At 31.7% G+C, this 12,224-nt stretch overlaps 2 protein-coding genes across 2 annotated transcripts in view; both read left to right on the top strand.

Annotated features, from left to right (window-relative positions):
- The first annotated feature begins 333 nt into the window (after positions 1-333).
- On the top strand, positions 334-1,333 carry LOC137621441 (KRAB-A domain-containing protein 2-like). The gene is made up of 2 exons (XM_068351745.1): positions 334-712; positions 963-1,333. The coding sequence occupies exons 1-2, from the start codon at positions 334-336 to the stop codon at positions 1,331-1,333; spliced, it is 750 nt and encodes a 249-aa protein (XP_068207846.1).
- A 7,680-nt stretch (positions 1,334-9,013) lies between these two features.
- Positions 9,014-12,224, top strand: part of LOC137628462 (protein O-mannosyl-transferase TMTC1-like) — a 160,024-nt gene continuing 156,813 nt past the window's right edge. The window contains 1 exon segment of the mRNA XM_068359622.1: positions 9,014-9,702. The gene's annotated coding sequence lies outside the window, so the exon portion shown is untranslated.

Here is a 12,224-nt window from a genome sequence, read left to right as displayed (position 1 = left end):
AATATTGATAAATGGACTACTATTCCATATGTAATTAATGGGTGAAGAAATTTTGTGAATAGAATATAATATGTTGACACTATTTTTAACTTTTAATATTTTATCCTATTCTAATCTCTGTTTTGTGGTTGACAGTTTGGCCATTTATAAGTAAGTTTAATAGCTTAATGCCTTGTTACTATCACCAACAATTGTTATCAACTTGTAAATAAGAGTGAAGGTGTGAAGTGAAACATACGGTACTCATGATAATTCTCTGTACAAATACTTAGATTAGTTACGGAATTTTTTTCATTCTTTACAACAGTTCTTGGCGAATATCGAATAATCCTCATGGCTTCAGCGATGGAAGTAAAAGAAAATTTCGAGGCAAGGTTACGGACCATCGTTGAAGGAAAAGGGAAGAACACAAGATTGTTCTCGCTTGAAAAAGTAAAAGATATTATATCAAGGTTATCAAAGGATCTAGAAAGTGATGCTATCACCACTATTGATTATAACTATCGTTCAAGATCTGAGATTTTTAAGGTTGGTGAAACGGAATGTTTGATAAAGAAAAGAACAGATAGGGAAGAACATTTTAAATACGTAGCAGCGTTTGAGGAAGTGTATGGTGCAATAGAAAAGGCACATAAAGATGTTGGTCATGGTGGCGAGAAGAAAACTTTATTTGAAGTTAAAAAGAAATGGTCTGACATAACTATGGAATATTGTAACCTGTTTAATAATTTTTGTGTAGAGTGTTATTTAAAAGAGTCGGAAGCAACCAAAAGGGCTTGTCGTGAAACCAATTAGAAGCCACTCATTTTTATCAAGGTGCCAAATTGATCTAATGAATTTTCAGTCACTTCCTGACGTGGATTATAAATACATCCTAACTTACGTTAATCATTTTACCAAAACAGCAGAATAGGTAGCTCAGGCACTTCTACCTGTGTTTTTAACATTCGGTGCTCCCGCAGTACAGCAAAGTGACAACGGTAGGGAATTTGTGAATTCTGTGATATCCGAATTATCAACACTTTGGCCACAATTGCAGCTAGTGACAGGTCGGCCAAGTCATCCCCAAAGCCAAAGAGCAATGGAGCGACTCAATGGTGTAATCCAGGATAAATTGAAGATATGGATGCGAGAGAATAATTCCAAGAAATGGAGTATTGGCTTAAAATCTGTTCAGTGGCAAGTAAATATCTCGAAGCATGAGACGACGAAACATACACCATTTAATGCCACCTTTGGAGAAGAACCGTCCGTTGGTCTCTCTTCAACAAATCTTCCTGAATCAGTTTTTGATGGCATATGCTACGAAGAAGATCTTGACGATATTGAATAATCTATTAAAAAAGATAACCTGATAATGCACTTTGAAACTGGATTTTTCATACACTATTCTAATGGAGTGCACTTAATCTTCTTCCTTCTCATTTCCCCAAAAATCATAAGTTGAAAGACCTAATCTACTGTGTTAACAAGTCTTTACATATTTTGTAATTTTCCATTTCCTAAAGCTTCAGGTTTTAGAAAGCATAGTAATATTAAAATTCTTTAAGTCATATGCCTAGTTACAATCAGAAAAGTATGATATGAGCTAACAACCTATTATTTTCAGTTCTTCAGCGAGGACGGTAATTAAGGCGAAAGGGAAGACGATGAAAGTAGGAAAACAGAACAGCAACTTGAAGATGAAGAGGTTCCAGAGCAACCTGAAAGTGATAAGGTTTTGACGTGTATTGAAGAAAGGGTTAATGCCATCGAAGTTATACGGAAAAATGTCGACATTAGTCAGGCTTAATCCGCATCAATAAATGATCTGTAGGGGTATGAGGATGCAGGAATAACTGCAGGTAGAAGACAACGCTACTCTAAGAATTCCAGACGTTGATCGAGGTCCTTCAGACCCTAAAAACTTACTAGTAGTTGTGCTGTCCAAGGAAAATGACATGTATCATTTAGGGTGCAAAGAAGGCACCTTAAATTCTTGCTTTACTAGAGCGGATTTAGATAAATTTGGTGAAAAACTACTTAAACTGGCTGATGTATCAGACATCCATGTTACTCTCAGAGCTGCGGTATCTCGATCCACTAGTGGCCAAAGTTACCAGAAATGTAACTGCAAATTAGATCATATTTCTCTAAGATGTAGCTATAGTAGAAAGAAAACGAAGTGTAACTTTAGGTGCCATCCTAGCAACATCTGTAAGAATGTTTAGTTTTTATTTTGTTTCTTTATATAAAATAGATATTGATTAGTTAATTTTTTATTGTCGGTGAATTATTTGCAAATTATTTGGTGAAGGTTGATAAGTCAGTATTCTAATAATATTGTTATGTTACAAAATTAAATTGTATTATCCGTGTTTTCAGTGTTTATTTGAATTTCCAAATTAAACGCTTATGAAGAAAAAAACGCATATTATGATAGAATTAAAAAATAGATGCTGGCTGTTATAAAATGAGTGTATTACAGTAAACATTCTTAAACTGTTATTAAACTAGATTCATTATGGTCTACATTAGTTTGCTTAGAGCTTAGAATGGACCTTCCAGCTGTCAAAATTGAATACTGGTTGTTTGAAACACTTAAGTTACAATATTTTCAATATTCGGCAACGTTATCAATATTCAGCAAAAACATGTTGCCTAATATATAAAATAAGCAATATTTTGCCCATTATTGAAAATTTTCAATAATAGGCAGGGCCCTTGCTGATTATCTAAAATAGGCAATTTTTGCCGATTTTCAATAATCGGCAATTTTCAGTAATGAGCGTAACATATATATATATATATATATATACATATATATATATATACTGTATATATATATATATATATATACTGTATATATATATATACTGTATATATATATACTGTATATATATATACTGTATATATATATATATATATATACATATATATATATATATATATAGATATAGATATAGATATAGATATAGATATATATATATATATATATATACATAAGTATGTATGCATATATACGTATATATTTATGTATGTATATATGTGTATATATATATATATATATATATATGTAAAAGTAAAGTAACTGTATTTAGAAGTGCCATGGCATGAATGATCACCAGAACTGAAATCCGGACCAACGTCGTTAGCAAAAAGAGAGGATCTGATGGGGCGAGTAAGCCTTACAGTTTAGGCTGCGTTGCAAAAGCAAAAACAGTCTTTAAAACACAAAATCAACTTCATCGTAAGAGTAAAATCCTAAATCTCTTCAGACTAAACAATCTACTGTACTGCCGAAAGAGTTCTGGAGGGAGCGAGATCACACATTTCCTCAATAAACCATATTGGGAATCGGATCCTAGACCACATGAGTTATTAAATCTTGATCATCAGATGGCCCTGCCAAGCCACACGATAAGCTTTGTTGGATAAGGGATAACGGCCTTGACGAAACATCATCAAACCGAATGCGTGAGTGGAACCGTAATCTTTGTCGAAAAAGGAAGAAGCTGGTGAATCAGTTCTGTTCAGTTCAAAGCAAATTAAAGTACATTACAATTAAATTCGCTTACGGGCTGCCAACGCAAGGGCCCGTGTCTTGCATAAGGCAATGCTATCTTTACTGAACTGGTGAAATCGGCCAAGATATCTTGTAAACCGTTGTGAAAAATTTTCAAGTGTTTCATAATCCATTTTGAAATATTTCATTACGATGAATCACAGTTCACATATGTTAAATCTAGGAAATTAATAGCCGAGTTTCCTGATATTTTGTATTTTGAAGTTACACCGCCATAGTCATTATATTGAAATGTAAATCCACATCTCAACCACTGTAGTCCTGAAAAAGGATCACGCAAAAAAGAGCTCGGAACACAAGTCGGCAAGGAATGGCACAGTTTGTATAGTTTGACGCATTGCTAAAGAATAACGTGAAAACGTTTATCTCTCTCTCTCTCTCTCTCTCTCTCTCTCTCTCTCTCTCTCTCTTTATTTATATATATATATATATATATACGTGTGTGTGTGTGTGTGTGTGTGTGTGAGTGTGCGTATGTGTGTGTTTGTTTACAACATGTAAATCCTACATTTATGTATACAAGCGGATTTATATTTACTGACAACTTATTCCATTTTTATTAACCAGAGTAGCAATCATCGCGAATCTGTTTATGATAGGAAGGCATAAGTTTCCCATATTTCATACAATGGAAGATGCTTTTTTTTCCAATAAAATAGAGTATTTCTCTATCCACAACTAGCAATACTTATTTATATGTCTAGTCATATGTAAACATTAATAGACTCATAAATGTGATATAATATATTTCAGAAGCTGTTATACCACAATGGCAATGTATGTCATGTTTATGCCCATGTAACAGGTCGTGTTCATGTAAGAGAATGGGCCAATTCAATGTAATAAAATACTCTCCTTATAATTGAAAGACAAAAACATCGAATAAAGATATAAATATAGGTCTACGAAAGGCCAATAACTATAAAGATTAATGAACAGTGGCCTATTTGTCTTTGTAATTACTTTGAAAGTAATATCAGTAAGGGATTCCAGTACCCATGAAATTGAATAACTCTGCGTCAGAACTATGACCATCGGAATCTGCTAAATGAGCCTCATACTCAATTCTTTGGTAACATTGATTCTGAATACGCTTTATTGCTTGTTTGGGAAATTAATTCACTGCCGTTACGATAAATAACTGTTTTATGTCTTTTCTATTATCCATTTTGTGTATTCATCATCTATCCTCGTTCCTCTTACCTAATTAGATGATTTTAAACATATATACGGATTTTGTTATTGATATAATTAAGTCTTATGTGCCAGCATCAACTTTTTTTCCATGGGGGTGAGCCGTCAAATGACTGACCAGACCAATTATTACTCAACCATGCTGGCCTATTGGAAACGTCCTTGTCTGGCGTTCTACTGGACGGGAGATCGAGTCCCATGCAAACTCAATAGTTTCCCATAATGTCTGCATTCTTATCGTCCTTGTGAACTAAGGATAGGGGTGTTTAGGAAAGCTTCTAGGTCTAACTGCTGAGTTATCAGCAGCCATCGCCTATCCCTCCCTAGCTTGCGTGGAAAGCGACTTTAGTCGCTGATCATATGGATAAATGGCTAGTGTCTAGGGCACTGTCCTACTAACCAGGGCATGTCACTGTCTCTTGCCTCTGCCATTAATGTGCGACCTTTAAACCAGATATATAGCAGACGTGCTATAGCCTTCGGTGAAGAAGAAGAAGAAGAAGAAGAAGTAGAAGAAGTACTTTTAGAGCCTTTGGTAAATTATAACTAACCATTTTCATGTACTTTGATGTAAAGACTGATAGAGTTTCAAGGATGAGTACTATCAGGTGGGGAATTTCAAGCCACTGTTATCAAAGAATGTTTTCTCTAGGATGGCCATAGTCTTCCACTTAAATCTTATATAATGAATGTGTCCTAGTTCAGAACTATTCTTCTTGTTAATGCTATCAAAGACTGTCAGAAGAGCTCTTCTTTGTTACCGGATAGCATTGTCAGTATGTTATAGAAATTGATGTATACATCTTTACTGGAGATATTAAAATAATAGTCAACTTAGTTGCTCCACTAATCGATGTTATTCTAGACATTAAGCCTTATCTACTTTTTTTATACTTAGGTTAGTATCAATGACCATTGAGAATCTATAGAGCCTAAGGGCACAGAAAACACCATTCTTATAATATTATTTCCCAATTTTCAGAAATTTGAAAAATAAAAAAAACCCTCTTCTAATATCATTAAACGTTATTGGAATATTGATTCAAATGACTTACATAAATAATTTAGATAGTAAGAGCTTTTATTCCACAAATGTCTATATGTATAATATTTACGTGGCCACAAGAATTAACGTCCCCTTCACATATGAACATTTTATACAAAATGGCAGTTCTTCGTGGAAACAATATCATTGTTGTTGTTGTTGTTGTTGTTGTTGTTGTTGTTGTTGTTTGGGACGGGGTTGGATTCTATTAAATCAATCAGTGTACGTAATCGTATGAGAACAACCATAGACAATATTATTTTTCAAACCTTAGACAATTCATTTTTAAGAGTATCAGAGAAGTACACATTATTTCAGTGACCTGTCTGTAAATACAATATTAACTTCACCTTCCTAAAAAAAAAGAACATTGCAAATTACATATATTATGCTTATTGCATTATCGTTTTCATTCTTATCATTGATCTTGTCTTCAGTCATTATTCTAATACAAAGGGTTCAACAAAAGAACAAAGCTAGATTAGAAAAAGTAAATTTGCCCAGGTTAACGTATATAAAAAAAAATTCTGATAAAATCATTATCAACCAAAAATTAATCATACCAAATATGAATCATAAATTTAAATATGCAATTTAATGTGTATATAGTTGACCGTACTTTTAAGTCTTTAATTTTTAGATCAAATCAAATAATGAATGTATGCAGTTCTTTCCCTATATAAAATATATTCTGAAGAAGTGTTTTAATTTTTTTTTTTATTCTACATTGCTTCGAGTATTGTTCTCTTGTCTGGCCTTTAACTGCTGATTCTCATCTTAATATGCTGGACAGGAACTTACGGTTTATTAAATTTCTTATTCCGTGAACTAGATGTTGATCTCTGGCACCATCGTTCAATTAGTTCGTTATGCATGTTGCTTAACATTTTTCATAATTCTGAACAACATTTACATGCAGATATTCGTGGACAATTCCATCCTGTTCGTAATACTAGACATGCAATTAATTCTAATAGTCACAGGCCTTCTCCATCATGAGGCTTGATACAATAGAGTATTACAGAAGTTTTTATCCAGCTGTCAAAGGATCTTCCTAATCGGGTAGTTGAATTGGTAGAACTTCAAAAGTTCAAACTTACAGCAAATGTTTTTATATTGAACTGGATGTCATAAGTTTTGTTTATAGTTCATATACGAAATATCAGTTTTGATGTTGTTACTCTTTGTAGAACATTCTATTGTAATTTTTCATTATTTTTCATATCGTTTATTTATATCCTTATTTCGTTTCCTCACTGGGGTAATTTTCCCTGTTGGAACCCTTCGGATTATAGCAACTTGCTTTTCTAACTAGGGTTATAGCTTAGCTGATAATAATAATAATAATAATAATAATAATGATAATAATAATAATAATAATAATAATAATAATTATATCTAGTTTCACAAACGTGTACATGAAACGTAAGAGGATCACTATTCTCTTCTTGAAATTGCTTCATTATATTTTAAAATGATATTTAAAATCCTAAACAAAATATTCCCTTTCATGACATATATCATTACTGATTTGTGTCATTTAACAATAATGATGATTATTTTAGTCTAATTTAAATTGAAAGATTCCAATTAAGTTGGTGTTCCTACGGCAAATAGTTTTCAAAGTTACATAGTATTATAATACAAGTATCATTATAACGATATGCACTTTATTTTACTTGAGTAATCAAAATTAATTATTAATATATAGAAATTTTAGATTAAGTATAATAAAATTTCCATGAAATATTACAATGTTCCCTATATTGTAAACACACACAAACACACATACACACACACCACACACACACACATATATATATATATATATATGCATATATATATATATATATACATATATATATATATGCACACACACATGTATATATATATATATATGCACACACACATGTATATATATAAATATATATATATATATATATACATGTATATTTATATATATATATATATATATATGTATATATATATATATATATATATATCTATATATATATACATATATATGTATATACATATAAACTCATGATAGTTTAATAGTGTATACCACTTAACAAAGAGAGTGAATGAGCTATAGAGACTTAGAACGGAAAAGTGTAGATTAAAAGAGATAATAAAATATGTAATGCACAGAGTGGTGACCTAATCCGGGCTTGCTTAACAGGGATTTTTACATAAAACATGTATAAAAAAAAAAAGCATTTAAACCTGGTGAATTTAACTATTTTAGAAATTTTGCTCATGAAAAGGGACAGAAAGCTAAAAACATTGGTCAGATGACGTAGGATGTTGAGGATTAGCTTTTTTGAAAAGCTGGATCAAAGTGTACTTGAAAGAAGAAGAGAAAAATGGTTGATAAAATGGCCCAGAATTGAATATTTTCACGACTAGATTTCTGAAGCATTGGGATGCTCATTTAATTTCTTTATCTTGATAGAAAAATAAGGAAAACATTAAGGGGTGATCTCAGATAAAAGACGAGTGTTCATTCATGTGTGATTAAAAATATTGCTAGAACAGCAAATAGTTTTTAAAATGACTGATATTGAAGCTTGAATCACGGAAAGATGTTAGCTCGGTTGATATGAATACTATTTTAGTCATAATTTTATCTGTGAACTTCAGATAGGTCCATTCGAATTCCTTATATCATGCTGGGAAAATATCATTGCATGGGAATGACCCATAATTTTTCACATTCTCTGATCGAATCTAGGAACTTCTCTTTATTCGTTGCATATTTCAAATTTTATATTCTCTACATTCGTCTGATCAGATTGTTACCTCTGCCAATGAGGTTATGTTTTTACCTGTCTGTCTGAAATGCTAAAAAAAAAATCAAGGGATATAAAAATATAAAAATAGTTATATCTATGAAGGTACATTACATAAAAGCAGCCGGAACATTTTTGATAATTCTCAAATTATGACGGATGTTACATTTTCTGATAGTTACATAAAATATATATATTCAATTTTTTTTTTTTCATTTTATACATCATGATGAACTAATTGAAAGGTTTTATGAATGACCAAAAGTCACCCGGTTCCTGAAACTTGTTATTGTCTGAGAGTTTGTTTTCCATAAAATATTTTTAATTAGCCAATTTTGCATAGAATATTTTTAATTAGCCATTTATGTATAAAAATAACACCCCAAAACACAAAAGGAGTGACAATGCAATAACACAGACGTACAGACACCCCCACTATGGCCACAGACTCACCTCTTGGTTGTCGCGAGATTAGGCCGTGTGACATGACTCACTGAGTGGCAGCAGCAGCAGAAACAGCAGCAGCACCATCATCATCATCATCAGCAGCAGCATCAGCCGCTATGGAAAAGTAGCACCGCCCTGAAGCACCTGGCCACCATCACCACCACCACCACCACCACCGCCGCCACCGCCGTCGTCGTTGACGTTGAGGGGAGGCTGATGGTGGTGGTTTTGCTGCTTATACATCTGGCAACTCATCCTGGGAAAGGGATGTAACTCTACGGCCGAGAGGAGCCAGAGTCAGTTCAGCAGATACCTGCTCACTGTCAAGTCGCACTCGGGTATACGTGCTCTGTCCGGGTGAACTCCACCCTACATCCGAGAGAGCCTGATTTGTAAAAATATTTCTACTTGCAGGTTGATACCCGTTCCTTTCGTCTGCGTCAGAGGCACTTATTGCCCAGTGCGATACTGTTTACAGTTTACGAATAAAAAAATCCCATAAGATTGTGTCATTTGCTAATTCGGCAATCATAACAAATTTATTGGATTTGTGATTTTTCACTTTAGTTGTCGAGTGATGTGAAGAAAATACCAGCTGATAAAGACGATCTTCGGTGAACAGTTTTCAGTGGAGGTTATTCTGAAAACACTGAAATATGGTAAGTATTCATGTCTTGCACCTGCTTTCAGTTCAGATAAATTGGGATGTAATATCTAATTCTTATCACCATTCTTTATAAACTAACTAATAGATAAATTAATTTCATAGTTATATTTTCGTGAGTCGTACTGTAAGATCATATAAAATAATTATAATAAAAAACGATTGTGATTTCAATCAAAATACTTCAAAATTTCAGGTTTGATTGGTTACGTAATCGTTTGGGAAATGCAAATAAAGATTTTATATCTAAAATTGTTCCGCCTTTTAAAATAATTTAGAGAGTTCTAATAATTATTCATAATAGATGAAAAATAGCAATGTGGAAAAAAATAGTTTTAGGAGAATTAATAAATAATTACAATATAATTAATTTTTTTTATTAAAATATGATCAAAATAGTTTATTTTTTATTTAACTCTCAATTCATTTTCTAATTGCAGATTCAGTTTAGTATACTAGCTAAAATATATATTATTTTATTAAAAGAAATTAATCCAACGCTATTCATATAAATTGAATAAATAGAAAGGAAAAATTGCACAATTCGTAATACCGCCTGAGCTATTACGAAACTAATTCCTCAAAAAGAAGTAATCCATTAATAACTTTACAGCAACAGAGGTTTTATGAGAATTTTTATACTAATTCTAAAAATATATATAAACTAAGCAAAACAACTATAGTTGTATTGCTCAATATTTTGAAAAAAAAAAATCTCTGTAGTAATCATGATGTAGAAAAGTAAAATTAGAAAAATCATAAAATAATATATATGAAGAAGATTGACAGTCTTCATCTAATGTTACTAGTTTTAAGGGATTTATTGTAAAGGCTCTACAAAACATTTCGAAATTCACTTGCATATTGTTGTATATCTCGAATTCAACTGGGATAAAGTGAAGTATGTCAAGGCAAAATATTTAGTTTAATTTTTTCTTCCAATAGAAGATTTAGTTAGGATATACTTAGAAAATTGTTTTGTGAACAGAATAGGTAGGTTATAGTTAATGGATTTTTGAAAAACTCCTGTAGGATTATATTTTTATTGGTAATTAAGATGTGTTGTAATTATATGTTATTTAATGCATAACTAATGTTAAAATAAAAGTTTTTTAAATCGAATTTTAAAACAGCCTTTATATAATTCTTTGACTTGTTTAAATGAGAAATGTTTAATTTAACCCAAGTATCATAGTCGAGAAACAGTCATCAAAAGACGTGCCGAATCAGAGAGAGAGAGAGAGAGAGAGAGAGAGAGAGAGAGAGAGAGAGAGAGAAGAGTATTTCCTCATAGCTGTCTAAGGCTTTCATATGTATGAAGCAAGATACTGTCCTTTTACTGCTATACAGGATACAAAATGAGTGACCACGGAAACATGTAAGCACACATTATGCATAATGTTAATTAGAAAATGTATTTCGAATAACATTAACCGAAATACGACACGATTCCTTATTCATTCTATATGCAAATCACCTCTCCCACTTGCACGAAGCAATTTACGAAGAATGTGTTACTGTAATAACGCTGTTTACACACATTATGTAGATTATAAGTATGACGTTGTTAGGTAAACATTATCAACTCGGCGAAACTGGTGTGCGATAATGTAAACACGTCCTCCGACAAATAACATTAATCTCGCCTTTGCAAGTAACTAATTCAAGGCCTGATTATCTTGACGGGTAATTTTCATTACGGTATTACGCTTCGTGTTATGTATTTACATCGTGTATGCTGCAAAATACGAAATGAAATGTTGATGATCATGTTTCATACCTAGGTTGCATATTATCATTATTATTAGGAATATATTATTTGGTTACGTTTCATACGGAGGTTGCATATTATCATTGCAATGATAATGAGCAATATATTAATGGGTTACATTTAATACTGAAGTTGCATATCATAATTATCTTTATTATTAGCAATATAATATTTGGTTATGTTTTATACCGAAGTTACATATCTTCATTATCATTATTATTAGCAATATATTATTTGGTTACGTTTCATACTAAGGTTGCATATTATCATTATTATTAGCAATATGTATTATTTGGTTACGTTTAATACCGAAGTTGCATATCATCATTATCTTTATTATTAGCAATATATTATTTGGTTACCTTTCTTAACGAAGTTATATATTATCATTAGAATTACTAATTGCAATATATTATTAGGTCGTGTTTAATTCCAAAAATGCATATCATCAATATCTTTATTATTAGCATATATCATTTAATTACTTTTCATACCTAGGTTGTCGATCATCATTGCTATTATAAATAACATCATCTTTTCATAATAATGACTGAATTATATCTATAGATTAAATGGTATTTTGGAGGAGAAAATGTGATTAGGACAAGAAAAGTTGTATCACAATTTAAAGAAAGTTTGAAGTAAAGGTATTGAGAAAGTAACTCAACTAACACCCGATAAATCTAATTAAGAAATGTATTATGCACAATATACTGCATAAGGAAAACTAAATATTTCACTCCACA

Source organism: Palaemon carinicauda, chromosome 2 (assembly GCF_036898095.1).
Source record: "Palaemon carinicauda isolate YSFRI2023 chromosome 2, ASM3689809v2, whole genome shotgun sequence".
NCBI lineage: Eukaryota > Metazoa > Arthropoda > Malacostraca > Decapoda > Palaemonidae > Palaemon > Palaemon carinicauda.
The sequence above is the reverse complement of the archived record's forward strand: the minus strand, read 5'-3'. Positions and strand labels throughout refer to the sequence as shown.

Excerpts from the sequence above, each read along its gene's own strand:
- LOC137621441 (XM_068351745.1), top strand. The coding sequence starts at position 334 with ATGGCTTCAGCGATGGAAGTAAAAGAAAATTTCGAGGCAAGGTTACGG. Across the intron at positions 713-962 it reads TGACATAACTATGGAATATT|TACAGCAAAGTGACAACGGT; the intron begins GTAACCTGTTTA and ends GTGCTCCCGCAG.